The 27,083-nt window shown below is 49.3% G+C and overlaps 12 protein-coding genes across 12 annotated transcripts; 3 read left to right on the forward strand and 9 right to left on the reverse strand.

Moving 5' to 3' along the window:
• Window positions 1-451: 451 nt before the first annotated feature.
• On the reverse strand, window positions 452-2,131 carry N7489_004271 (uncharacterized protein; the record flags this gene model as incomplete). Its single annotated transcript, XM_056710023.1, has 3 exons — window positions 452-617; window positions 672-1,570; window positions 1,622-2,131. 3 exons carry the CDS (start codon window positions 2,129-2,131, stop codon window positions 452-454), a joined length of 1,575 nt encoding a protein of 524 aa, XP_056568444.1.
• A 287-nt stretch (window positions 2,132-2,418) lies between these two features.
• Window positions 2,419-3,402, reverse strand: N7489_004272 (HNH endonuclease signature motif containing protein; the record flags this gene model as incomplete). The annotated part of the gene is given in 4 exon segments (XM_056710024.1): window positions 2,419-2,597; window positions 2,615-2,729; window positions 2,790-3,127; window positions 3,171-3,402. 4 exon segments carry the CDS (start codon window positions 3,400-3,402, stop codon window positions 2,419-2,421), a joined length of 864 nt encoding a protein of 287 aa, XP_056568445.1.
• Window positions 3,403-3,716: 314 nt separating this feature from the next.
• Window positions 3,717-4,571, reverse strand: N7489_004273 (uncharacterized protein; the record flags this gene model as incomplete). Its single annotated transcript, XM_056710025.1, has 1 exon — window positions 3,717-4,571. One exon carries the CDS (start codon window positions 4,569-4,571, stop codon window positions 3,717-3,719), a length of 855 nt encoding a protein of 284 aa, XP_056568446.1.
• A 529-nt stretch (window positions 4,572-5,100) lies between these two features.
• Window positions 5,101-5,564, reverse strand: N7489_004274 (uncharacterized protein; the record flags this gene model as incomplete). The annotated part of the gene is made up of 2 exons (XM_056710026.1): window positions 5,101-5,182; window positions 5,218-5,564. The coding sequence occupies 2 exons, from the start codon at window positions 5,562-5,564 to the stop codon at window positions 5,101-5,103; spliced, it is 429 nt and encodes a 142-aa protein (XP_056568447.1).
• Window positions 5,565-6,234: 670 nt separating this feature from the next.
• N7489_004275 (flavin-containing monooxygenase) lies at window positions 6,235-8,237 on the reverse strand (the record flags this gene model as incomplete). The annotated part of the gene is made up of 6 exons (XM_056710027.1): window positions 6,235-6,695; window positions 6,754-7,389; window positions 7,452-7,770; window positions 7,851-7,930; window positions 7,978-8,100; window positions 8,150-8,237. Coding segments are annotated over 6 exons (1,707 nt in total), but the record flags the coding sequence as incomplete, so codon positions are not given.
• A 408-nt stretch (window positions 8,238-8,645) lies between these two features.
• On the reverse strand, window positions 8,646-9,722 carry N7489_004276 (ankyrin repeat domain-containing protein; the record flags this gene model as incomplete). Its single annotated transcript, XM_056710028.1, has 6 exons — window positions 8,646-8,678; window positions 8,765-9,094; window positions 9,154-9,276; window positions 9,366-9,494; window positions 9,532-9,617; window positions 9,671-9,722. The coding sequence occupies 6 exons, from the start codon at window positions 9,720-9,722 to the stop codon at window positions 8,646-8,648; spliced, it is 753 nt and encodes a 250-aa protein (XP_056568449.1).
• Window positions 9,723-10,482: 760 nt separating this feature from the next.
• On the forward strand, window positions 10,483-11,841 carry N7489_004277 (WD40 repeat domain-containing protein; the record flags this gene model as incomplete). The annotated part of the gene is made up of 1 exon (XM_056710029.1): window positions 10,483-11,841. One exon carries the CDS (start codon window positions 10,483-10,485, stop codon window positions 11,839-11,841), a length of 1,359 nt encoding a protein of 452 aa, XP_056568450.1.
• A 418-nt stretch (window positions 11,842-12,259) lies between these two features.
• Window positions 12,260-14,732, reverse strand: N7489_004278 (origin recognition complex subunit 1; the record flags this gene model as incomplete). Its single annotated transcript, XM_056710030.1, has 3 exons — window positions 12,260-13,727; window positions 13,782-13,903; window positions 13,959-14,732. 3 exons carry the CDS (start codon window positions 14,730-14,732, stop codon window positions 12,260-12,262), a joined length of 2,364 nt encoding a protein of 787 aa, XP_056568451.1.
• Window positions 14,733-15,969: 1,237 nt separating this feature from the next.
• N7489_004279 (uncharacterized protein) lies at window positions 15,970-18,912 on the forward strand (the record flags this gene model as incomplete). The annotated part of the gene is made up of 9 exons (XM_056710031.1): window positions 15,970-16,001; window positions 16,058-16,080; window positions 16,132-16,710; window positions 16,759-16,801; window positions 16,857-16,932; window positions 16,986-17,246; window positions 17,320-17,906; window positions 17,963-18,253; window positions 18,309-18,912. 9 exons carry the CDS (start codon window positions 15,970-15,972, stop codon window positions 18,910-18,912), a joined length of 2,496 nt encoding a protein of 831 aa, XP_056568452.1.
• Window positions 18,913-19,285: 373 nt separating this feature from the next.
• Window positions 19,286-20,041, reverse strand: N7489_004280 (prefoldin subunit 5; the record flags this gene model as incomplete). Its single annotated transcript, XM_056710032.1, has 4 exons — window positions 19,286-19,338; window positions 19,435-19,552; window positions 19,617-19,903; window positions 20,005-20,041. 4 exons carry the CDS (start codon window positions 20,039-20,041, stop codon window positions 19,286-19,288), a joined length of 495 nt encoding a protein of 164 aa, XP_056568453.1.
• Window positions 20,042-20,410: 369 nt separating this feature from the next.
• Window positions 20,411-22,671, forward strand: N7489_004281 (uncharacterized protein; the record flags this gene model as incomplete). Its single annotated transcript, XM_056710033.1, has 5 exons — window positions 20,411-20,667; window positions 20,734-21,455; window positions 21,510-21,918; window positions 21,977-22,265; window positions 22,315-22,671. Coding segments are annotated over 5 exons (2,034 nt in total), but the record flags the coding sequence as incomplete, so codon positions are not given.
• A 926-nt stretch (window positions 22,672-23,597) lies between these two features.
• N7489_004282 (uncharacterized protein) lies at window positions 23,598-26,723 on the reverse strand (the record flags this gene model as incomplete). The annotated part of the gene is made up of 1 exon (XM_056710034.1): window positions 23,598-26,723. One exon carries the CDS (start codon window positions 26,721-26,723, stop codon window positions 23,598-23,600), a length of 3,126 nt encoding a protein of 1,041 aa, XP_056568455.1.
• Between the last annotated feature and the right edge of the window lie 360 nt (window positions 26,724-27,083).

The following is a 27,083-nucleotide window of genomic DNA, read 5'->3' on the forward strand; positions in this document are numbered from 1 at the left end:
ATAACGAAAATATTAATATTAATCTGCGATCTCCTTGTCCCTTGAATAATTGTACTTTCTGAGATCGCATGAGGAGACGGGGATGCATTTGGGTCTTTCCTGGGCCCCATGCGGAAAGACAACAACTTGATCCGGATTATGACATTCTCAAGCTTAGCAATTACAAACCGGTTGATTCTGTGCACCTGGTTACAATAGCTGAGTGCTAGGTTTTCTAGGCAGCACCTGAAACGTTAGTGCTACTAGCACCTCACCGAGCTTGCACGTGGGACGTCTACCCGTATCATGTGGTAATCTGCTTCGGAGAATAAGAAATACGATGTTTTATATGTGGAATGGGATTCTCAACGCTTGAGCTAAGTTAACCGTATTGTTTCTTCTATGGGTGTAGGAAGGGGTCGAAAAATGGATAGCTTCGGAATGATATTTCTGGAAAGATCCTTTGAGACCATTATCCACAGAGAGAAGTTATATCCTCAGGGACGTAGGGGCTCATGATATCAATCAGCTTCGAGAGAGGGATCCAGTCAAGAACACCATGGATGCTTCGTATGGGATGGCCACTGTACAAAACCCGGGCGTAGAAGGAGGCCCCATCTTTACTATCTTTCGTCTCCCTGAAAAGTAAGTTGTTAGAGAAATCCAGCATATCAGAAAACAGCTTGACTTACCAAACTTCGAACGCAATGTTCGACGCCATACCAGGCCAGCGAAGCGTCTCGATTCCCAAAGCACCCAGGATAGGACCGATATCCCCATCATGGACGAAGATGTGACTGTAATCGAGTGAAGAATTCCCGTCCAGGATAGCTTGCAGACGAGAGATGATCTCGCCAATAAACAAGCCCTCGACAACCTGAATGTACTTGACCACATCTGGGTTCGTGCGCCAGTAGTAATTCCACTCCCAATCACCAGCACGGAAGACTTCCTGAGCCATCTGCATCGTGACACAGGATGACGAATTGGTAAGACTGCAGGGCAGATCATAGCCGTTGCAGAGACGACCCTGGAAGTTATCCGCAAAGTGGTCAAAGGTACTCTGCCACGAACTCTCCGTCGCGCCCAACATAGCGCCCAGCTCCGAGCGCAACTCCTCGGTGACAGCAAGATGCTCCTTCCACTGCGTTGTAGTCTTCATACTCGATAGAGTAGAGCTGACAGCAGGGCAAGAGTATCCGCTGTTGACGGTATTGACAGACGTGACCATCTGGTGCAAGGGTAGAGCTTCCTTGTGGCCAGGCCACATGCCGCGCAGGACCGCGCCAGCCGAGGCCTGGGTGAGAGCTGACTCGCTGGAGCGGAACCAGACGCGGCTGTTTGGCTTCGCGGGAATCAAGCCGAGTTTCTCGCCGTAAACGCCCCAGAGGTCCTTGCCGTGCTGATATCCGTCCTGGACTCCTCCGATGGTCATCTGCGGGTACTGACAGGTGTCGTTCACGCCGGGTGTGAAGGGGTTGCTGGGATCCTGGTATGTCTGTGCGTACATTGGCATGGGCTGGATGCCGCTTGCGCTGTTCGGGCCTGCGTAGAGATACGGACGCACATCGTCGCAGTGATATTCTTGGTTCTAGGGAAAGGAGTTAATTTAGGGCTGAGAGTCGATTCGAGGGTTGCTTACCTCCCCACCCGGGAGAATGTTGTACGGAGTTCGCCGCTGGTGACGCTGTAGATACTCCAAATACACAAGCTTTCCCTCAGTTGACCCATTGGCTAGAGCTTCAGGGAGCTCGTATTCCTTTGAACGAGGATGCGGCATGGAGCAGTAGTCATAGGTGCCGTAGGGGTTGCCTCCGGTCGGACCATTGGTTGGAGCTTCGTATATACCCCCATATGTCTCAATTGAGCTGTTGCTGATGTATGATGTATCATTCAGCTTTGGGGGATAGAAGGAGTCCCCCGGGGTTTGAGCCAGCGCCGAGGCCGCGGAAAGCAAGACGAGACTGCGCATGACGGGGATAGGTTTGAGAGAGAAAAACCAGCTCTGTCGAAGACCTTCGAAGATGTATACCTCTGAAGTAATTGCCAATGACCCCAGGATGAGAAACAAAATGAAGCTCCACCGCAGTCGAGCCAGTCGCGATTGACAATCGGTGCACGTGTCGAGCCAAGGGAGCGTGCCAGCAGCCATGTGGCTTTACATAGTAATAGCCAACTCGGGGCTAAACTATTCTCAACATCGGATGTGGTTTACATATGTCGTATGTCGTATGTTGTATGTATGTAGTTGAGGGACAGCGACGGTCCATAAGTTTGAGCACCCCTGTTCTGCCAGCTTTATTTCCACCAATAAAATCACTACAATTATTGTCGGTATGACAGTATAAAGCTATTTAAGTAGGCGGTATGGCGTTTAGGAAGGCGGTAGCCAAAAGGGGCGCCCAAACTTATGGACCGTCACTGTAAGCTTGAAGTAACCTAGTAGGCAGATTCATCGTCGTCCTCTTGCGGGGTGCTTTGTAACCGAGAAAACAGCTCTAGTTCCATGCGCTCAGCCGGAACTGGGCCTTGGAGGATTTCCTTCACCATATCAGTGCCGGGGGAAAATCGTGCTCGAAGATGGGCTCGCCAGCCTCTTTCATATTGGCAAGCACAGACTGGCGGAAATGCCAACGAAGCAAGTCATCTGCGACACGGTCGGGATTGTTTGGATTTCGGCACACGATATCGAGTACTCGACCATCAGCCTGCCAGTTATTTTGAGCAAAATCTGTGATTTTGTAACAATCCTAAACATATAGAGATTAGATGCATCGCTTACCTCATAGTAACTTTCCAAGGTCACTTACGTCCGGATTAACGGAAATGAGAAAGCTATCAAATAGCCTGTGTGCCGATGACGAGACTAACATGCCATTTTGCACTGAGTTGATTGGATTTCGTGCGGGACGCGTAATAAGACGGTCGAAGTTACATTGGCGCCAGAGTTCCCGGCGCTCCAATGGGAAAATATGCGCGGCCTCGAAGCCGGTCCACATACCCTCACTTGCGCCATTGTTCACCACTCCAGTCAAAACGCATTTTCCGTCTCGCGCGCGTACAGAATCTCGAAAGGAGTTCTCTCGGCTACTTCGGCTACGTGAGTAGACTCGTCGCACGAAATTCTCTTCGGTCAGTCTGATACCACCTAATAAAGTTAGCCTAGTTCCTCATTGTTTCATTAGACTCACCTCGAGGGCAAAAGATATCATAATCCCCTTCGGCTAAGCGATCAGTGTTCATCGGCATTCGTTCTCCGGTCCCTCTGTGGTCGATTGAAATTATTCCATCGGCTTCGAGTAAGACATCCATCAGCATGTGGAAAAAATTAGCGTTTGTGATAGATCCATTCTGTCGGACACCGCCGAGATGAGCACCCGTTAAACCGTCGTAAAAGTTCACATTTCGTCGAGGGCGAGACATCTTGGCAGTGGAGAGTAGTTGACTGGGGTAAAAGCGTGGAAGAGATGAGATGTCCACGGGTGTTTCCCCGTTTCAACTTGACGAAACTACTAAGTAATGGCCTTAGACCGCTCGAGAGTCATATCCCGCCTATTAACCACTATAACTTATCACCCTAGTAAGTCGTATCTACAAAATTATGTAACTCCCGAGCTAGGCAATTTCTAAGGGCTAAGGTAGATAAGGTAGATTCGTATGTGGTAAGTTGCCTATTCTCTAAGCGTAACGCATATCGGAGATTATATTAGGTATTCGTGATTGAGTGGAACAAACAGTCAGATTGCAATACCAATAAGATCGGACACAATGCCCTTGTCCTCAGCTGACGTCAAGCTCTCCACCAGGCTTGCCCAGCTCGGTATATTGGTATCACGACTAGAAAGAAATCCCATCTTCCAAGTTTCCCACTTCGGTGTATCCAAAGAGCACATGAGACTAGTACAACGGGCAACCTCGTGCTTCTCAAGAGTATCCTCCTGGTCAAGGCAGATGCACCTCCATGCATCGTCCACCTTATACACATACTCCCAGATGTCACGGCACTGGCTATACTTGATATTCTGCAACTCAAGCCAGCCAGATCGCACCAAGCTCCAATCAGAAGGTTTGCAGTGTTTTTCCAGCTTCTCCCACATCTTCTGTGGGTTTCGAATATTGCGAACAATCAGCCTGGTAGTCGCAGACAGGTTTGTATTAATGATTTTTCTCGCCGCCTCGTTCAGACTGTCTAATTGACTTTCCAAGTAGTGCGATTGAGGGAGTTGACCGATTTTGCCATCAACCAAATCCAAAAGCAGATTTCGGCTCAGAATAAGCCTCATTTTGCGGCGCCAGATGCGGTAGTCGGATCGGCCGCGCAATGGTGGGCAGTTGCATACTATTGGCAAATCATCATCCTCGAGCACACTTCTTAAACTAAAGGTACGTTCGACTAGGACCTCTGTTTCGGCAGTTGTCCGAGGCATGAGTTCTCTGAGACCTTCGGATGCAACAGTTGTCTCAATGGGCATTTTCTCGGCGGAATTAGCGGAATTGACCCGGCGCCTTTTTGCGGGAGAGCTTAGCGGTTCATCTCCCGGGAGTTCTTGCCCAGAGAGGGATCGTTTCACCAATGGTGTTGAAGAGGCCATGCTTTTGACGCTTGAGGCGCAGACCTAGCTCGGTGGATAAGAAAGTTCAACACAGGTGAGGGTAGGGCAATGAGAATTGACAAGGAATAATGTGAATTGTAAGAGAAGAAGCATTGAAATAGTGATATATGACGTTGTTTGGTTATGACAAGTGACGATCCATGCCGAGCAAGGGGGCACCGTTTATATGTGCCTAACGTGTTGCCAGAAGTATGCACCTTAATGTATGACATTATCAGATACCTGGGGAATCAAAATATGCAGCCCTACATTCCTTGGAAGATCCAGAAACTTGAGATTTTAGATACACTTCCCCCCTTTCCACATTTCATTGCTGGATTCATGACTTTTCCGGCCTATGGAGTACATTCAATTTGCTTCTTTCCTTATACCCCAAATTTCGTTTTTGAACTTGGAAAGTTGTGTGTATTTGAGATGTTGAGGCAGGTTCGCTGAACTTCCCCAGGACAACGGTGCTACTTGGACAGAATTTCTAGGTACCTATCTCATGCACTATTTCAAAGGTTTCTCATCGCAAGATAAGGATCCAGATAGCTAAATTGGCATACAAGGTCAAAAAGCGATAATCAACTTCGTAGATGTACCAAAAGCTAGAAAAACTGTACTTGTTCTTACCCATACTCACATGCATTCCGCACAGCTCCTTAGAACTCTAAACCTCTCCCACTGAATACCCTCACTTTTGGCATAGAAGGCCAACATGCCAGCAGGTGCAGCACCCACAAGTGCAAATGGGGCGGCATAAATAGGAGTCAACGCGCTTCCTGCCCCGCTCGATGTCCAGGTAGCTGATGCACCGGTCAAGTTGGTGGAAGTAATGATGGTACATCCTGCAGAAGTCGTGCATGGTCGCCATCGGCGTTGTGAAAGAGCTAGCCATGTATGTTGACCCATTTGAGCCTTGATATCAAAGCTTAGAGACGCGTTGTAGATGGTAGTAATCGTCACTTCTCGGATGAGTGCTCGTAACATTCCGCTGGAATTAGATTTTAATTTAGTTGTTGATACAACATTAGATGGAATGAGTAAATACTATACTGTACTTATTGCTGATTACCGCCACATATCCTGCGATATCGGATATTCTGCCCTTTTTCAGCAGAGTATTGGCCGGGCCCGAGTGGCCTTGGTCTTATACATTCCACTCGATGGTGCAAATGGCACCGGCATGAATGGTTTCACCCTTGTAGAAATGACATCCAAAGTGGAGAGAGAACTGTATGCTAAATAAGCCGACGAGGGCGACAAGATTGCCCCCATGATAGAAACCAACTTGAAGGTATTCGGGATATCAACGAATAGTAGGGATGGATGGATACATAGTTGTTCTTGCCGCTGATTGGCCACTACGACAGGACCCACACGGTCATATCGACTACTGGACAAAGCGATCATCATCTTGTCCTGTGTACCACAACGTCATGTCTTCGCATACTGATAATTCAGGTCGGATAAGGTGTATCAAATCTCGGAATGGCTCGATCCAGACCATGACAATAAGCTGGGATGTATCTCCGCATTGATGACACCGGTTCCATTTGTTTTCTATAAATATGGACATTTGATTCGACAGCGGAATACGAAGAGGGGTTGAGAATAATGGTCTTGGGGAAATGAACCTATAACAATACGCAAATTTGTTTCAGTGTGCCTTAAGTCGTCTAGACCGAGCCACAAAGTAACCTGTCGCTGATAAAATACCAATAGCCCCAACAAGCAATGAAGAATTGCTTAACAATATCTCTTCCTGAGCATGACTCACTTTCGTAGCAGCCTTGTCCATGACACGGTCTTTACCAGTTCCCTCGGCAATATAGTCCTGCCACTGCACCTTCGAAAGTTCACGTTGGTAATCAATCACAGTCCCACACCAATTATTGGTAATCACCCCGTCATCTCTCTTATACCAGCTGTTGCAATTTGGATCCGCGAAGCTGGTACGCCGTAGAATAGCTTGGATCCTGTCGTTGTAGCTTTTCAACGCACCCGGCTCTGGCTTGAGAGCTAGTGTCTTACCTTGTTGGCGGGCTTGCATTACTTCCCCAACTAGGACGTTCAGATATCGTGACTGTGCTTCGATCATGAGGATGATGGAGTTGTGGCCTGTTGATCAGTCAGAATGATTAAACTATGGTATTATCCGAAACAGTGTATTCCTCACCCAGATTTGTGTTGGGACCATAGAACATTCCAAAGTTGGGCAAGTCCTCCACTGTCACACCGTTCAATGCCGTTGCTCCATTTCTCCAGATATCCTCCAAGGGTCGACCATTTGTGCCATAAATCCGGATGGGATGCATAAATTCCACAGTTTTGAAGCCCGTAGCAAGAACGATAAGGTCGTGTTCTTGCTCTTCTTCGTCGACCTTGATACCAGAGTCTGTAACGCATGTGATGCCCCGTGTCTCCAAGTGGACATTGTCACGGGCAAGAGTGGGATAATAATCATCCGTAATGATGATTCGCTTGCATCCCGGTGCATAACTGGGTGTCAGCGAGTCCCACAGATCTGGTCGGTCAGGCAGTTGGGATTTAATCGCATTTGTACATAAAGTCCGAAGCATATGGGAAAGTTCCGAATCTCCGTCTGTGATAGCGCCAAAAAGGTCTTCACGGAACTTCATTTGAAGGGCTCGCTTGCGCCAGTGGAGGGGTGGAACCCATTTGAACAGGGTCTTTTGAAGGGTAGATACTGGTTGGTCTAGGCGTGGAATGACCCAGTTTGGCGTCCGCTGATAGATAGTGAGATGAGAAGCAACCCGAGCAACTTCAGGGGCGATCTGGGCAGCAGTTGCTCCTGTAATTGAGTCAGTATACAAGCTTGTAGGTGGGCTCTTTGTCTCTTTCGTAAGTGCGCACCGTTGCCAATGATTGCGATCCGCTTTCCTGTCATGTCATAACTCCAATCCCACCGAGCGGAGTGCATCATCTTCCCTTGAAAATCCGCCAGGCCTGAGATGTCAGGTGCTCGGGGTAAATTGAGTTGCCCGACAGCAGAGACCAGGAAATCGGAATTCAAGACGTAGGAACTTGAGAACTCGCTGTCTTTCTGGCCTGATATCACAACGCTTGTCCTCCACTTGGACTCGGTGTCATCCCACCGGGCCTCCTCCACTGTGGAGTTGAATCGAATATGCTTGTAGAGTCCATATTTCTCTGCAACTCCAACGAGATACGCCTGGTCGACGCACCATAATCAGCAATGGCTCGTATACAGCAAGACAGGTCTAGGCCTGGAGGTTCAGGAATATTACTAACGTGTATCTCTTCCTGTCCAGGATACTCTCTTGACCAATTAGGATTCTGTTCAAAGGAATAGCTATACAGCGAGCTGAAGACTACAATTCATCAGTTTTTGCCACTGCCTAGGTCGAGTGTTTCTTACCGTCACAACAGCAGCCGGGATACTTGTTGTCATTCCAAGTTCCACCCACGCTGCTACTTCTCTCGAGGACAACAAAATTCTGAGTTTTGTTCCGTTTGATTAAATCAATCGCCATGCACATCCCTTGAGGAAAGGTTAGTGAGATTTATTGGCCTTGGAGGACTGAGTATACCCGATATGCCAGCGCCAATAATGACAACAGTTGCATTGGTGAAGTCTTTGTTTCCCACAGGGAGACGTGTGTTAATTGTCGCTGAGATTCTGGAACGGATTGAGCATGTGCCATTCGAGAGACAAGTAAATCGTGGGCAGCGCAGCTCGGGATATAACCCAGAGCTTCCCCGCAGACAAACAATAGTACTGATCACTCAACCATCGGGTTACCGAGGTCAATTATCTTTTGCCTATGCAAGTCTCATGCAACGTGTTTCAAAGCTGCAAGAAATAGTCCGAGATTACTCCATACCTTGATCTTTTTGGCAACAGTTGAAAAAGCGTATTTGACAAATTTTGAATGTATTGGCCTGTTCACTAAAAGCTGGAATAGACAATCGAAGATCATCCAAGTTCGAAGGTTGGGAATTTTGGTGCGGGGAAGTCGGACCGAGGCATGTCTGCCCAGGGCTATCCTCCAGGAGATCCCCAGCGCTCAAGATGCTCTAGAATAATCAAGGGAGTTCAATCCCTTCTCTCTCTGCTGTCTGTAAGATGTATTGCTTGACCTGAATCGACACGATAAGGATTAGCCGTTCTGATGTAAATGGATACCTAATTCTGGCGGGCTTACCTTGTCATCTGGGACTAGCTCAATTGCCAGTCTACCTTCACTGTCTCTCTTTTCCGCTTCCGCTCCAGATTTCAACAATAAGATTGCGGCAGGTCCATGACCCTCAGAGATAGCGTGGTGAAGTGCCGTGAATCCGTCCCCATCCGTTGCGTTGACAGGGCTCTTACCCTCTTCCAAGAGGGTCTTCAAGATAGGCACAGATCCCACTGCGGCTGCTCTGTGAAGAGGAAGTTGACCACGTCTGTCCTTGACTCTAGCACTACATTTATTGGCAAGCAGGGTGCGGACGGTGGAAATATTGGCTTTGGAACTTGCGAAGTGCAGCGCATTCTATTAAACAGTAAGTCCATGTACATCCAATAGCCTTGTCCTTGTCCCGAAAGTCTGACCTGTCCGGAGTTACTTTTGATAGAGACATCAGCTCCTTTTCGCAGTAATAAGTCGATAGTCGCGTCGCCTGCGGCATCTTTTAGGCTAGCTGCAATCATGAGAGGCGTCCAACCGGATCCATCCTATGCTGATTTAGCAAGTTATGTGACAGTGCCTACTCGACATTGAAAGGCACAGGGATTCTCTTTCAAAATAGAACCGTGACACTCACTTCTACGTCTGGGTCGAAATCCTTCATAGCGACTAGCAATTCCACAACCGGGACTCGGTTGTAGGCCGCAGCCCAGTGGATTGGAAGACGCTCATCATCATCCTTCACGAACGCGGATTTTGGGTTTGCCTGTTTCAATAATCAGCCTTGCTCTTGGAGACCGGACAGTACCAGAGCCAGCTTGATCTTGCGGGGCAGCCTCGGCCCCAGGTGGAGCACAACTCACATTGAGCAACGACTCAACAACCTCGTCTAAGCAGGTATATTAGTATATTGCATTACACAAAGAAAAATTAAGCTCTCACTTCTTCCTTCTCGGGCAGCCTCGTGCAGGGCGAACTTCTGATCGGAATCCATGATGACTATGGAGGAGGAAGAGTGATATTGCGATAAGAGCTGCGATAAGCCTTCCAGGGCAGCTGAGTCAGCAATGTTGACGGCCTCGGGGGTGTTCCTGAGGTCTGCACAGCTATACATTCTACAACATCGCCATAGCTGGATGAATGTACCTTGGGGAGAGACCTACATATACCTGAGAGACTCATTTCATTAAATGGACGGAGCTTTTACAGTTGTTCTCATATATAGTGATCCATGTGATGTGATTCAATTTGTACTTTTTGTATTGGAATTGCATACGGAAGGTACATCCTAGCTCAGAATAGGTCAAATGACGAAGAAATGAATACTCAGATATCTTTCAATGAAGTCTTACGTACATTGTAGGTAGAATCGATGTCTTGGATTCCTTGGAAAATCATACACCACAGTCCACCGCCCAGACTCACCGCCCCTTTTGGACCAGGCATAATATTGGTCAAGGATGGCGCCTGAGGCAAGAACACCCGCTGCAACTTCGATCCAAAGATTCATGCACGTCTTTGTATCTTCTTCAACCATACTTTGTCTCGCACCAATTAGAGACACAGTTTTCCTCAATTAATTGCGCTTACAAGCCTTGTTTCTAGGCTGAATCTCCGGACTCGGTTGCAGTCACAAACCTGCCGCAGGCTTTTTTTTATCGCGCGCCCCATCAGATCGTGATTCTTTGGAGCTCCTCTCCTTCAGAGCACACCTTTCCATCTCACCCTCCCAATCAATACCCTGGACAACTACAATGGAATACAATTCACCCCAGTCCGCTGATGACGCCGTGCGCATGTCCGCAAAGCGGACTGCCGAACTCTTTGGTACCGAATACCTGATGGTCACACCCACAACTCTTACAGACAGCTCAATCGGCGTTTCCTACCGACGGAAGGCGGAATACGCAGATATTACCGAGCTCCCCAGAGCTCTCGCAGAGAAACAGGCGAAGGCTACAGCAGGCCGAACGAAACGACCGAAGATTCAGGCACAGGCACCCGCAGACGGCAGTGGCTCATCCATGTCACTTGTGAGGCGGCCATCGGGCGCTGGAGCGGGAGCGGGCGTAGCAGGTGGAGACCAACCTAAGAGTCTGATCCAGAGACCGTCGGCCACCAAGCAACAGCGGCCCGAGTGGCACGCGCCTTGGAAGCTGATGCGCGTTATTTCGGGACACTTAGGATGGGTGCGGTCTTTAGCAGTGGAACCGAACAACCAGTGGTTTGCCAGTGGAGCAGGAGATCGGACAATCAAGATTTGGAATCTGGCGACGGGCGCATTGCGACTCACTCTCACCGGTCACATCTCCACCGTCCGTGGCTTAGCAGTGTCACCCCGGCATCCGTACCTTTTCTCGTGCGGTGAGGATAAGATGGTCAAGTGTTGGGATCTGGAAACCAATAAGGTCATTCGTCACTACCACGGTCATCTTAGCGGTGTGTACACACTGGCCCTTCACCCTCGTCTCGATCTGTTAGTCACGGGTGGTCGTGATGGTGTGTGCCGAGTTTGGGATATGCGGACGCGAAGCAACATACACGTTCTCAGCGGACACAAAGGCACTGTTGCCGATATCAAGTGCCAAGACGCCGACCCTCAGATTATCTCAGGATCGCTGGACTCCACAGTCCGGTTGTGGGATTTGGCCGCCGGTAAGAGCATGGGTGTCTTGACGCACCACAAGAAGGGTGTTCGCAACCTGGCCATCCACCCCACCGAGTTCACGTTTGCCAGTGCCAGTACCGGTAGCATCAAGCAGTGGATGTGCCCCAAGGGCGATTTCATGCAAAACTTCGAGGGCCAGAACTCGGTAATCAACTCTCTCGCCGTCAACGACGAGAACGTTCTCTTCTCCGGTGGTGACGACGGTTCCATGTCCTTTTGGGACTGGAAGACTGGTCATCGCTTCCAATCTATGGAAACTACTGCACAGCCCGGCTCTCTTGAAGCCGAAGCCGGCGTCATGGCTTCTACCTTTGATCGTACTGGTTTGCGTCTTATCACTGGCGAAGCTGATAAGACCATCAAGATCTGGAAGCAGGACGAACAAGCTACCCCCGAGACTCACCCTTTGACTTGGGCCCCGACTCTCGGTAGACAGCGGTACTAGAGGGACGACCAGCATCACTGGCGTTCGTACCCTCTGTTCCGATTTCTCAATACCCTGTATTCATTTTCTTTCTTGCCATCAAGTTCTTTTTGGCACTATATGGAGTTAAGCGCGGTCTGTGGAAGGCCCTTGGTTTTAAAATATTCAAACATGTATCTGGAGAAATTTCTTCGGAAAGGCTCATTTCATGTCTCTGAAAAAAGAGCCTTAACGTTTTGTATGATACAAACCCAATTGAGCCAATAATACCCTTGGCAATCGGCCAGATGGACAACACGCACAAATAGCCTCTACGATCTGATCTAGAGCGCAAGACACAGCTCGACTGAAAGGGTATCGTATGCAGATTATCGTGCGATATTACACTAACTCCAGATAATGCGTATCGTATCAAGACTCCTAAAAGCAAACCCTCACATCACTGCTCAATGCCCAAACCAAAGCCTTTAGCCTCAGCATCCTCCCTGAAAGCCGACCTCACGTCTTCCGCCGCAACCCTAAGACGAACTTTACTACTGCGGTCGCCGCGAGTGGGAATTGTAGTACCCCCGAGCACGCTTTTAGAGCCAGAGCCTTGCTCCAGCGCCAGGACACCCGAGTTCATGAGCGACATGGCCGCATGGCCTAGGCTCCGCACGCGAGCACTGGGGCCTCCACCCAGCAAGAAATCTTTGACTCCGGCACCAGCGGCTCCAGCAACGGCGACGGCTGCATCGGCGATGCGACGGGCTTCATCGAGGACGTCGCCGAATGTAGATTCTGAAATGCCAGTCCGGTGGACGCGAGCTAGCAGGGCGGCGAGGAAGAGCTTTCCTGATAGCGGGAGGCAGCGCAAGGATTGCTGGAGTGGGGTTGATGTCGCTTCGTGAATGGCTTGCTTGATAGTGGCGATAGTAACGCGCCCCGGTTGGCCCTTCGCAGGAGGTTTAGCCACGGCTGATGTCCCGGCTTCTTTGGCTGCGATAGCATTATTGCGCCGAGCGGGGGTTTTGCTGGGCGTGGGAGGCAATGATTCTGTCTCGTCTTTGGCCTCATCTGCGGCAGCAGCCTCGTCGGCTGCTTGTTCGGCGATTTCAACAGCTCGTCGACAGATATCCAAAGCTCGTCGAGCATCACCGCTGACGGCGGCGACTTTGCGGCTTGCGAATTGGACGGCGTCTGGATCAACGATGTTACCCGGTACATTTGCCAAGCGAGTGCTGATAATTTCCATTAGATCTGTGTGACGGTATCCAGGGAATGTGATACGGGTTAAACCGAGACGACTGGAGATTTTGTTGCTTAGGGTTCTTTCAGGAAGATCCATGGTGTTGGCGACAGCCAGGACAATGAGGCGCGAGTGGCGGAGAGCAGGCCAGTTGAAGAAGTTATACATGACGGACTGATTCTTTGTGACAAGTTGATCCAGTTCATCCATGAGCACAACACAAGAGACCCGACGAGGGGAGGGATTTGAGAATTCTCTTTCGAGAAGATCCAATGCATGGGAAGGTGAGACTCGGTCGCCCTTCAAGGCTTCCCATAGTAAGGAGTAGGATTGATGCGGGTCGGTGACTTTCATGCCGTTAATCTCGACAAAGATGAAATCGTCCATCTCTTCTTCATGCACGGCAGCGTTTAGCTGTGCAACCACCTCGCGTACCGTGGCAGTCTTGCCAGTGCCTGGGGTACCGGAGATATAGATACAGGCGCCTGTGCCTTCCATGATCGCAGCACTAAGGTGGTTGTATACAGTGTTGAACTCGGTCTTTCGGCACGGCAATGAGTCTGGAACAGTGGAGACATGTAGCAAGTTCCGAGCTTGACGGTAGGGAGAGTCGAAATGCGTGGGTGAGAGGACACGGGTGCCCAGCGGGGTGAACTCGAGTGGCTTTTTCACGACAATCCTGATACATGTCAGTCGCATTCCATGAGGAATATTCATTTCCGTCGTTTCCTACCGTTTGTGGGTGGGAGTCATTAGGGACTTCTTGCGCTGTGATTGTGGCGTGGCATTCGTGGCTGCTAGTCGCTGCCTCTTTCTCGGCGTCGTAGGTACCGTGGTCTCTTTGGTGTCGACATACTGCGATGGCCCATCAGCGCTGCCTCTGCAATTGGAACGAACTGGTTCAACTCACTTCATCATCCGCTACCTTGCGTTTTCTGGAAGCCTTCAAGCCATCCCTGACCCAATTGATCAGATTGTGGATTTTGTCTTCATCGTACACCTGCTCCCAGATAAACTCTTCGGTATACCGTCCTTGAACCTGGTTCACGCCTCGTCGACAAACAATGCACTTGTGGTATTCCGCCAATTCGGTCTTGTTCTTTGGAGGCCCATTCGGGTATTTAGCGTTGAAGGCGCTCTGAGACATGACCGTCCCTTTGCCGCTGATTGAAGTCAAGGGGTTGCTATTGAAATCGAGTGTGATGTACTGTTCGTTGGGCAAGGCGTCGGTCCGGCGCTTGTTCCTCGTGCCCATGAATTCGTCGGGGGATGCGAACCACATAATATTGGCAGATTTGACAATCTCGTCTTCTTCGTCCTCGTCGTCCTCTTCCAAAAACTCCGTAACGATGCCAACCCAGTCCTTTCCAGCTTCGGGGGATTTTAGAAGAATCACATCGCCCACTTTGCATTGGAATTGACCCATCTGTGCACCAACAATTTTGCGTTTTTTGCGGGCGGGACGGGAGGACCGTCTTCGACTACGTTTCGCCGGGGTATCATCGTTGTTCTCTGTTTCCTGAGTAGTCTCTTCGTTTGTGTCGTAAATCCAGTTCCACGGAAGGTCCTCGACACCTAGCTCATCATCGGAGTCATCTCGAACCAGAGCTCCCTTGGTCATCCATTGGGCGCGCTCACGGGCGCTGCGCCTCTGAGGCGAAGATTCTGAATCGCTATCGCTCATGGGGGGTGCGAGAGATGTGATCGAACTGAAGATGCAACGAAGGAGAAATCGCGCTTGACGCGTTGTCCACTTTCGTCCCTTTTGGGTTTAGTCCGACAGAGAGGTCTGGCCAATCAAATGCATCTATCTCTAGTATATTGCAGCTGGGTAGGTATAAACCACATGTGCACACTGCATGTTCTTAATTTTATCGGTTGTCCGGTTGACATTCACCATGGTGGTGTAGTGTGCTAAAACCTCTGGCCTATGTAGGGCAGTATGCTGTGAATTGCTCGCTATGCCCGCCTAAATATTACAACTTTTGAAGTTCACCTAGTAAGAACAGAACATAGACAGCACTAAAACATTTTGAAGAGCTGGCCTTAATGTATAGCTATATGTGCTATAGCACAGCTTCCCTATTCATTTGAAGTGTTACCCAAAAGAAAAAAACGGTGTTTGATTACAACTTGTAGATGCTTCAGGATTGCGGAATATGCCGTTATCCCGGAGATACCGGAATAATATTACTCCGGAACCCTAACATCCAACGACATTCCAGCGGATCAGATCTATATGTTGTATACTCCTTACTGGATCTGTTTAACTTGGTTTCTCGCCACTACAGATGGATTGTTTCACTTTAACCTCAGTATACAATGCAGCCTGCGTCGTTTATCTTCCGCAGTCAAAATTTCACTACAAGAACAAGCTCCATATGATCGTAGGAAGATTGGTTCCGGGACGTTCTAGCCTATCAATATCTTCTCATTGTACCGAGAAAATGACATATTGGACAAGTTCCATATTGCCTAGGCCTAGGTATATAGACATATGGGCAGTGGTGAGATCTCAGCATACGTGTATGTAATCCATAACCGCGGTTCCAGGGTTCCTAGGCAAGAATGGGTGGATGCTCTTACTACTCCTCTGATAGTTCCCATTTAAGAAACTACACTTCAGCCTCATTTCTCTGTGTCTCCTCTGGCATTTCATTATCTATTTCAATCATTTATCTTTCTTTTACTTTCCACCCGGGTGACCTTCCTTAGGTGGTGCATCCAGCCGCCCCGGGCAATCGATCTTTCTTCAGTTCGAACGTCCCTTTGCCGACAAGGAGAGCCTTGGCACGTCTTCTTTTTCTTTTCACTTACCGGTTTAATATTTCTGAGATAACTGTGTCGCCCCCTTTCGGCTTGGCCCCTTCCGAACGATAAACCTAGTTTTCGAACGCCGGTGGCTGTCTGATCCCGCTGAAATGGCGGCTCTGCCTGGATCCTACGAGACGGAGTAAGTATATCTCACACAGGTACTTACAAGTACAATTTGCTAATTAATGCTACCAGCTGGGAGCGTATCAACGCCAAATGTGAGAGAAAAACCTTGTTTCAATTATGGTTGTATGTACTGACTTAGCTAGCATGGGAACTGCCTAACTACGGCCCCGGTCCAGACTTTAGCGGGGGAACCATCTATCGCCAGGACGATAACGAGCACGCATATAAGACGAGTCCGGATCATGATGATGAGGGTGGCCTCGAAGATGCGAACTATGGTTCCCCTCCAGTTAACTACCCGCCGCGCCCCCCGACTTCTACAGTGCCCGTAACTGGTCGATCCCTCCCAAGTGTGCCTCCTCCGCCCACACGACGACCTATTCCGAACCAAAGCGTCCTTCCAACCCAGGCAGTCATCACTGGGGCCAGAACAAGTCAAGCTCAGGCACCGGAGGGGCCAATCTTGAACGAGCGTGGGCCTAACACCAGCAATTCCAATACGTTAGCACCACAGCCGCATCATGCGTCGCGTAATCCCAGATCAGGCCAACGCACCCCTCGCAGGGGGGCTCATACTGACACACCACGAGCACGGCTTCAGTCAAAGAAAGGCAGTTCTGCTTCGGCTCAGTCGCAAAACAGAGCTAAGAATCCACCTAACGCACCAGGGCAAAATGACTCTTATTCCAAGGCAAAGTGGCGCAAAGGCCTTTCTCCAGATGGTAAGTGTGCTTACACCAACATTGAGCCCCCAATTAACAGCCATATAGCTTCTTATCGTTTACCTTACGAGTGTCAAGTGTTCCAAGAAAAGTGAGTACATAAAAATCCGCAGTTGTTGGCCGTACAACTAACCCAGACATTGAAGGATTCGGCAAGTGACTTCTGGGGAAGCTTCCAACATCGACTTTCGCCAGAGGATCATCGAGGAGACAGATGCCTATGTGAGGATAAGTGCGGGAAATGCCAAAGTCAGTTTCAACTAAATTTCCCCAAGCTTCGGGAGGCTCAATATACTGATAACGCAAAGTTGCTTCACATCTGGGGCCGACAAAATCAGGTTTTGGCGGCCCAGAATCTGCTTCAGGATATGTTGAATCAGTTAATGCAGCAGCGGACATCGGCTAAGGCACCATCGCGTTGGACCAAGATACACGCACATTCGAATACGAAAGTTGCCCATGCCCGGACACGGGAAAGCCACCAGGAAAGATTGTCCGAGATGCGAAAGCCACCGAAAATTGCTACGGACTACACGGTATGTATCGCACTCTGCCAGCCCTACTTTGTTTTTGAACCTTATTAAAACTAACCAACCCTGGATGCTACAGCTTGGCTTCCTCTGGCCCCCGGACGGCCCGTCACTGAACTACTTTGTTACTGCTCGGCGCGAGCTCCTCGATTTCATTCGCTTGAAATATGACGTGAACATCTACATCAAGCCTGGTATCCCAGACTACCTTTTCATGTCTGGAAATAATGAGCGGGATATGTGCATCATTGCATCTCGGTTCCGAGAGCTGTGGGAGAGGCTGATGGTCCAGCACGAGACGGAAATCAAGCTGTTCCTTGTTGCGGCGCCCCGGGCAGAGGCTATGAGAACTCATGTACTCCTGCAGAAGTCTGGTGGGCTTTCGACACCTGTCATCTGTGGACCGGAACTGGCCCCAGAGGTGGCCGCAAACTGGAAGACCACTGCGGATGAGATCAAGCTCAGCAACAAGAACATGGTCACCACCCGCCTGAGGAAAGCACTGCATGTGATTCCTCAATTCCGGGGATTCCTGCAAATGCGAGCAAAGTTCGGTTCATTCGCGTTGCAACAGTGGCGCAAGCCGAAAGATGGCACTTCCTATGAGTTCTCGGAGTTTCGCGAGATGCTTACCCATATGAACACCGAGGGACGTTTGCTCCCAGGGTATGTTATCACCCCCCGCTGGAATCTGATGGCTTGCTGACTGACTTATCTCTTAGAATCCGGCTGCAGCAAGATGAGATCTTCAACCGAATCATAGAATCAACCTTCCTTAAGCCCTGGGGTAAAGCCAAGATCAAATCGCTGCTGAGCCTGATGCCTAGATATTCCGCCAACTTTGAGTACCAAGTGAACAATGAGTCGGTGATCCGCGTGGAAGCGAAATTCTCTCTTCCTGTTGGCTCACAGGAGTTTGAAGTCAACGGAATCCGTTGTTTCAAATCAAAGCAAATTGGTGCTCCTGTTGATCGCCAAATGCCAATGCAGATCAGCATGATCGACTTCGAAAGGTTCGTTTATCCCGGATCGTTTTCGAATTTTACTGGAAGCTGAGTTTGAATATAGGTCCGACTGGCAACTCGAAGTGAAGGCTCTTGAACTTTGCCCCGAAAATGAGATCCCCCCGGATCTAGACAAATTTATGCGTTCGATTGGTTTCCAATGGAACGCAAACGCAAAGAGCATTGGATCTGCCCCCAAGCGCAAGGCGAGGTTCTCCTATGGTTCGCCTATCAAGCGCTTCGTCGAAAAGGCCACAATTCAGCTCCAAGTCAAAGACTCGCCGCATGTATTCGAACTCGCCCGCTTCGACGAGTACACGTACGCGGCTGGTCAATGGTCGATGAACCCAAAAGTGTCCTGGGGTGCATCATTGTTCAATCCTGACTGGGACGATATACTGGGTGAACAGGCCGATATCAAGGTCCTCGACACATCCAAAGATGCGTGTCTATCGGTGTTCTTTCCCCCACCGGGGGATGGTGAGGAGCGGACGGAGAAGCAGAAGACGGACGACGAACTCCGCAAGGAGGCCGAAATCCGAAAGGTGGAAGAGGAGAAACAGCTGGGCCTTTTCATGAGCACTGTCCAGCAGGTTGCGCGGATGCTGGGGAATCCAGGTGCTGAGATGCCAGATGTTCTTGAGACTGATCTCGGAAGTCTGTTCTAGTCGATGTCAGCACAATCGTCCCAATATCGTCAAACCTCATGGGACCACAAGAGCCAACTTAAACAAAAAAAGAAGGAAAAGGTAGGAAAAAAAGGAGGAAAACGAAAAAATCCAAAAAAAAGCAGCACTACCTAGCTACCGTCCAGCTTGCTTATCGAGCATGGATCATTAGGTATGTAGCGATAATAGTTCCAATTCATATTCAAAGTTATCCCTGTTTTCCAATACCGTAGAGCCTCTTCAGCCCTGGATTGGGCCGTTTTTCTTCTTCTCGTTCTTCTTATAATTCATCCTCAGTTTGTTTGTTCCTGTATATGATTTCGATTTCTCTAAGGTAAATCATGTTGAACTATTCGTACCAAGTAGGTTCAGTTTAGCCCGCAGCAGCCTGAGGAGCACCCTCTGAGAGCATCTTCTGCCTCAATGCTGTAGAGAGATTAGATTAGCGTATGATGAAAAAGGACTTCGCAAGGCAATAGGACTCCCGCCGCCTATTATCCGGGAAAAAAGGGGGCAACTCACTCTCTTCCACAATGCGCAATTGCGAGCTCTTGGTCTGTACGATCTTCTCCAACTCCTGCAAGTTCGCGTCCAAGCCCTTGACCTTCTCATCATAGAACGCAACCGCCTTAGGCGCAGTCTGGACAAAAAAAAATCGTCAGCCCAATCGCCCAACCCCCAGGCATATCCCCGTCGCCACATACCTTCTCAACATAGAATCCAGTTCCGACATCAACAAGCACCTTCTCGCGATCCGTCAAGCGGCCCTTGACGTACAACGAACTGGTGAGGGGCACGAGGATCTCATCGCGGCCATCGGTTCCCTTCTTCGCGTTCCCAGTCACGCCGTCATTGATTGAGCGCACACAATCACGGAACTTGGCTTGGGCGGCGCGCAGCTTCGTGTGCGAGGTGGTCAGGTGTTCCAATTCGGAGGTGAGACGGGTTTGGAGGGCGCGGAGCTGAGGGACAGAAAGAGAGGCGAGGTTGACTGGTTTCAGGTTGGTTAGCTATGGATTTATCTCCATATGACATGCAGAGCCGGAAGCCCGCGCTGCGGTGTCATCTTGGTGTTGGGGATGGGAGACGCACTTGAGCCTTGGGGAGCTCCATCTGTGTTTTGTGACATTTTGGGATTCGGAATGTAGAGTAGGGTATCTCGGGGATCAATTTCCGGGTCGGGAGTTTTGTGTTATTGTAGATCAGGTCCTCGCATTGGGACTGTATAGGTGTATAGGGTGGTGGGGGGAGCTTCAAAAAACTCCTGGGTCTGATGCGTGGTGATAGTGGGGTTAATCTTGGAAGTGTGGGCAGAACAGTGGATGAGTTATACACACGCACCTGACTACCTCACTTGAACTTGACGATAACCAAAGGGTTAATTATTACTTCCATAGTGTATTTAGAGCCTCTAATTATGTTAAAAGGAAGTTGTCGGTGTGTTACCTCTGTATTATCCATGACTACAAGTACCTATAGGTAGATACAAGTAGGTAGAATGTTGTCGGGGAAATTAGAGATCACTCCGACGATTCCCTCTTCTCCGCTCCGCTCCGGAATCCTCGTTCACCACATACCAATGGCTTCCAGACTGGCAGCATGTGAAGCTTGCAGAAAAGCAAAAGTTGCCTGTGATCATAAAAGACCAGCATGTACTCGATGTGCAAGTAACGATAGAGCTGGAATATGCATCTACCGAACAACGCCGTTCAAGAGAAGAAGAGTGTCGAGCTCTACACCTGTGCAGTCTCCTAGGTATGTGATATGTGATTCATACATGTGATTATCCTGTTTCTTTCCACATGCTTATTGACTTTGAAGCCGGCTACCTCCGGCCCAACCATCTTTCACCGCAAGGAGTAATCCCTATCCAAACCCCGGCTTCCTGGGGTCCTCCAGCCATGTCGCTATTTTCAACGAAATTTCCCCGCAAGACTATCATGCATCCGATACCTACCATGCCTCCGAGGACATGACGATGCTCATGCAGTCGCAGTCTACTGGGGAGAATATTTTGTTAATCCAAGGCGCGGATGTCCTCAGGCAGCTGCTAAACACATTTCCTCTAGCCGCCATGAAGGATTTTGTTACTTTTTGGCTGGCAACAGGTGCAAATCTAGCTCTAGCAGAGCCTTTTACCGAGAAGTGCACTGAAAACATGACGCGCCTATTCACGTCCTTCTCACAGGAAGACAATTGGCATTTGGCATACGCCCAACGTCTAACACAAAATTCCCGGGAACCTTTGCAGTTTAACAGCACTTCAGATATGGAAAGTTTCTCTGCCCAGTTCCTCGATCAGAAATTCCGATGGGAAAGTCTAGGTATCTTCCTCTCTGCTGTGACCCGAGCAGCGATCGATATATCATTTTTCCCGCCATTGTTCAAAACCGAAAAGGACCAATTCATGCTTCGGAAGCTATCTACAAAATTGAGCGATCTCGCATTAGATATTGCGCTCTCCCTGGATTGCTTGAATGACCTACAACTGGTTCTACAGTATGAGAACTGTATTGTACATACCCATGTTGACGGGGACCAAAGTAAGAATTCTCCCTTATTTTCATATGAAAACTCGCAGCTCACCGATAATCAAGGCTATCATTCGTGGAGTAGGCTTGGAGACGTTGTGTCGTCCATGTTTGCACTCGGCTACCATGAGAATGTCGACAAAACCAAGCCACCAATTCCGACTTTCCTTGCGGAATTGCGAAAGACAGCTTGGGCCACCACATACTCCGCCGACAAGAATATTGCTATATTCCTTGGTCGGCCACCTCGGATGAGCAAGCGGTTCTGTCACTTTCAAGTGCCTTTATCACCAACAAGTTCGGATCAGGTTTCGAACACTTCACACGTTGAGGACGAGGTCGTCAGATGGAAAACAGATACACCCATTTGCTATAGGTCAGGTATTCGGTGGGCGACCCTTTGCTCCGCACTGAAAGAAGACGTCCTCGAATTGCTTCGATCAAAGCAGCGCGACAATTTCAGCCAGAAAGCTAGGTAAGTTAGAGCTCTATTATGTGGGATACACTGGCTCATCCTAGTGTGACATACATAGCATCATTCGGCAGAAAGCCGAAACTCAATGGGCACACCTACCCCCTCACTTCCACCTTTCGGGCTCTTTGAAAGAATGCTCTGGAGATGCATTCGAACGCGACCTCCTAGCTAGCATACGTCTGGACCAACTACATGTTCTCTTCCTACTTCAATTGTCGTTTCTCGATACCCTGACCGAGCCCGATCCATCTATACTCGACATCTCGGATCAAATGCTCTCTCTTGTAGTGGACGCGATTCTTTTACGAGATCAACTGGTCAACTCTGGAACTGGACTCGTTTGGAAGGTATGTCTGTCTTTTCTAACCTTTAATTACTGAACTAAACCTCTGTCAGATCGCCCACTTCGGCCTCCCGGCTGCAGGGATTATTCTCCTTTCAATGCTGAAACAACATCGCACATTAACCGAAGCGAGATCCTCATGGTCCAAAACAATACTAAATCTCGGTATATTTGTTGCGCAGGTACAGGTAGGGAGCATCGTTCGGCGTGGAGATCCGAACTACGCCTTGGTATCCAAAGCGACACAGACGATTGAACGGTTCCTTGATTCAATTCACCGCGAAGGAATACAATCCCCGACGCAACCGCCACCGCATCTGGGAGAGAATGGTGATTGGGCTTCATTTTTCAGCCAGGATCTGTGCGATTTCGAGACTGACTTTTGGGAGAACCTCGCGTATCATCCTTCTTTGTTAGCTTCCGACCCTACTTTGCCTGCCATATAGTAGGTAAACGTAGTGATACACTGGAAGAATATATGGCGTGATGAATCATCCGATCCTCTATGGATGTCTTGCTTTGGAGGCAGACTGAGCTCGTTCGACTTTACTGATGAGCTTTTGGACGAGTTAAAGTAGCATATGTAAGGTGAAGGACTTGGAGCTTTAAAGGCAGCAAAGACTAGTTTTTGTACCATGCACGCAGTCAATTTGCTACAAGCGAGGAATTCATCCATACTCTCAAACTGAGATACAAAACCCTTTATGAGCGTCCACATAAAATTCCATCTAACAAAGAACATTGAACACAAGGCAAGGAGACGAGCTTTCGGAACCGTACAAACTATAACCTCTGCCCATGTGCTGGAGGTTATATATTGAAGTTGTGTTTGGATGTCTTCTACTTTTTGCTGTTGAAGCCAGAAGAAACAAGACCGACAAATAACCATTGACCACAAGATACACCCATGGAAAAGAGTCATTTTATTATCTGTCTTTCTTTGTATAACATGTGCCACGTTAGGTAGGCCCCAACTATCTAGATTCTACTGTGGTATTCATCATCGGACATGAAGTTGAGAACACATGGATATGAAGAATGACCTCTGCATCTACGGGATTATAAGTACTAAGCAAGCTAAAAGGATGCATACCTAGGTACTCCTTGTATTAAACAATCGAAGAACAAAAATAAAATTTATTCTAGTATACAACATACAACCAAGTAGCGTATAAAAGTCAAATCTAATGATGCCAAAATCCGGCAGTGTCTATATATTATGGCCTTTTGTCCTTCTTCTTAGTCTAGTCTATTTTATTTTTGTATTATAATATCCATACTCCCCGGCCGCGTGGAATAATCGTCAACTAAATCACTCACCTATTTCCAAAACCCCCTAGAGCTCCTCAGGTTGCTCCGGTGGAGTAGATCCGCGGCCCGTAAGACCGAGATATCCTCTCATAGTAGACCACACGCTACTATCTGGTTCACCAGACGTATTCGCAATCTTATAAGGCTTATACGTTTCATCATCCATCGGGATATCGCCATCAGCATCCGGCTCTGGTTGATCGCCACCTGAAGAAGAGTCACTTAGAGTAGTAAAATTTGCCCACTCGGACTGCTTCTTTTGTGGCGGGGAAGACGGGTCATCTTGCTCACCATCATCATCCCTAGACCGCTTGCGACTCTCACGTTCAATAGTAGGTGCAGAAACATCTATGCCGGTGCCAGGCGGAGATGGAGCTTCCATAAGATCGGTCATAAGGGTGTCATAATCTGGTAAACCCGGGATAGAGGCGTAAAGGCTTTCTAATGCAGAAGCATCTAGGTCAGGCAGTGGAGCTTCCAGAAGATCTGTCATAAGGTAGTCATTCTGTGGTTCATCTGGGATAGGGGCGTTAGGGTCTTCTAATGCAGAAACATCCAGGTCAGTACCAGGCAGAGATGGAGCTTCTATAAGACTGGTCGTAAGGAAGTCATAATCTGGTAAATCCGGGATAGAGGCGTAAAGGCTTTCCAATGCAGAAGCATCTAGGTCAGTAACGGGCAGAGATAGAGGTTCCATAGGATCTGTCGTAAGATAGTCATTTTGTGGTTCATCTGGGATAGGGGCGTGAAGGTCTTCTGGTGCAATAACGACAGCATGGGCTGGATCGAGAATAATGCTAGGTTGAATTTGAGGACCGGAAGTAGGAGTGAGGGCAAATGCGGTGAGAGATTCACTAAGAGGAGCTGTAGTATTAGTAAGAGCCTGGTGGGGATTCTTAGAACTTGGCCCCGTGGACCTTCCAAAAGGGACGCGACTACGGGGAGGAGGAGCGATGGCAAGGCGTCTATCAATAGGAGGAGGGGGAAGGACATAGACAGAGATAGGAGCTGAAGCAGGAGCCAGAGCTGGAGCAGGGGCAAGGGGACGGAAACGGCCACGAGGTGGAGCTGGAGCTGGAGGTTGAGCTGGAGGTGGAGCTGGAGGTGGAGCTGGAGCTGGAATAGGGGATGTTATGGCGGGTGGGTCGGGAGTAAACTGAGCTTCGTATCTAGCGCGGATTAGCGCTGTGTCTTGCTCATCGAAATGCAAATTTGGAGTAGGATCGGGATCAGAAGATGTTGTGTCCGTTGCTCCGTATCCAGCGCGAATTAGTGATGTCATTAGCGCTGCGTCTCGCTCATCGAAATACAAGTCTTGAGTAGCAGCAGGAGCCGGAGCAGCAGATGCTGCGCCGGATGGCTGAGATCCGTATTCAGCGCCCGTAAACGCTGTCAGTAGCGCCATTTCTTGCTCATCGAGATACAAATTCGGAGCGGGAGCGGGAGCAGCAGATATTGTGTCGGGTGGCGGAGATGCGTCTCCAGCGCCCGTAAACGCTGTCAGTAGCGCCATGTCTTGCTCATCGAAATATAAATCCAAAGTAGGGGCGGCAGCAGGGGTGGTAGTAGGAGTGGGAGCTGGAACTGAAACAGGGTTAGGGACTGGAGCAGGATTAGGAGCAGGAGCCGGAGTGGGGGCAGGGCTAGGGGCAGGCGCAGGATCAGGCGCAGGATCAGGCGCACGAGCACCAGCACGAGTACCAGCACGAGTACTAGCACGAGTACCAGCGCGAGTACTAGCACGAGTACCAGCACGAGGCCGAGCAGGAGCAGGCGTAGGAACAGACGCAGATATAGGTGTAGGTGTAGCTTTAGGTGCAGGATCAGGCGCACCCACACCAGCACGAGTACCAGCACGAGTACCAGCACGAGTACCAGCACGAGGCCGAGCAGGAGCAGGCGTAGGAACAGGCGTAGGTGTAGGTGTAGCTTTAGGTGCAGGATCAGGCGCACCCACACCAGCACGAGTACCGGCACGAGTACCAGCACGAGTACCAGCACGAGGCCCAGCACGAGGCCGAGCAGGAGCAGGCGTAGGAACAGGCGTAGGTGTAGGTGTAGCTTTAGGTGCAAGTGCAGGGGCAGGGGCACGAGCTCCAGCACGAGCTCCAGCACGAGCACGAGCACGAGTACGAGGCCGAGCAGGAGCAGGCGTAGGTGCAGGTTTAGGTGCAAGAGCAGGTTTAGGTGCAAGAGCAGGTTTAGGTGCAAGAGCAGGTTTAGGTGCGAGAGCAGGTTTAGGTGCAAGAGCAGGTTTAGGTGCAAGAGCAGGTTTAGGTGCAAGAGCAGGGGCAGGGGCACGAGGCTGACGCCGAGGACGGGCACGAGGACGATCAAGAGCAGAAGGATGAATAGGAAGTGAAGAAGGAACGTCATCAATAGGAGGAGCACGAATAGGGCCACGTTTAGGGGCAGGAACACGAGCAGGACCAGAAACACGAGCAGGAGCAGGAGCAGGAGCAGGAGCAGGGACGAAAACAGAACTAGGATCAGCGACAAGAAGACGCCTATCAACAGGAGGAGGAGCAGGAGCAGGAGTAAAAACAGGAACAGGAACACGAGCAGGAGCAGGAGCAGGAGCAGGAGCAGGAGCAGGAGCAGGAGCAAAAGCAGGGACGAAGACAGAGCTAGGATCAGCGACAAGAAGACGCCTATCAATAGGAGCAGGAGCAGGAGCAGGAGCAAAAACAGGAACAGGAACAAGAGCAGGACCAGGACCAGGACCAGGAGGGCGAGGTGCAAGGCCCCCTGCAGGAGTAGGTAGACGGACAAGTTTAACAGTAGGATAGTTGGGGTCGACGACTCTCCATGAAGGATCAGTGAAGCGGTAATATCTAAGGACGTTGAACATACGCTCTGTAAGTGTCGCTGGATCTGGGACATGAGCACGAACTATAGCTGGCAAATCGCTTTGCCTAGCGGTGAGCCTCTGTCTAATCTCGAATCCCAAATGAGCTTTAAATGTCGATGACCAATCACTTCCTCTTTGAAGACAGTCGTGCAACATGGGGTTATGGATCTCTCGAAGCAAGCGGAGGATGGCTAATTTTTCGGCATTGTTCGTGGCCAGATCGATACCAAGTGCTTCCCAAATTGGTTTCTCATGCTTTGTGCTCATATTCACTTTGAATTCTATGGGTTTCGGAGGCATATTGGATGATGTCCGCAGGAAGTGATCTTGCTAAATGTCGGCCTACTGAATTGGACTGCTAGATGGTTAGACTGTTGACGTGTTAGCTTGTTTTATTGTATTGTTGCCTTGTCGACTTGAAGTTGTTTGGAATTTTTAGAGACTACGATGGTTTAGGTGGGATGCCTCGATTGCTAAATACCTAAAAGACCCTTTCTTTGTACTTGCTATATTATTGCAGACATTGTCTATGTATTTCGGGAGACACAAAGGGACGTATTCTTGTCAATGGGAGCATGTCGAGGACAAAGCGATTTATTCATGAGATATTTGGCAAATCCAAACAAGACCTTTACCAACTATCGGCCAATTAAATACATT

This window comes from Penicillium chrysogenum (genome assembly GCF_028827035.1).
Source record: "Penicillium chrysogenum strain IBT 35668 chromosome Unknown utg000002l_segment0_segment0, whole genome shotgun sequence".
Classification (NCBI taxonomy): Eukaryota; Fungi; Ascomycota; class Eurotiomycetes; order Eurotiales; family Aspergillaceae; genus Penicillium; species Penicillium chrysogenum.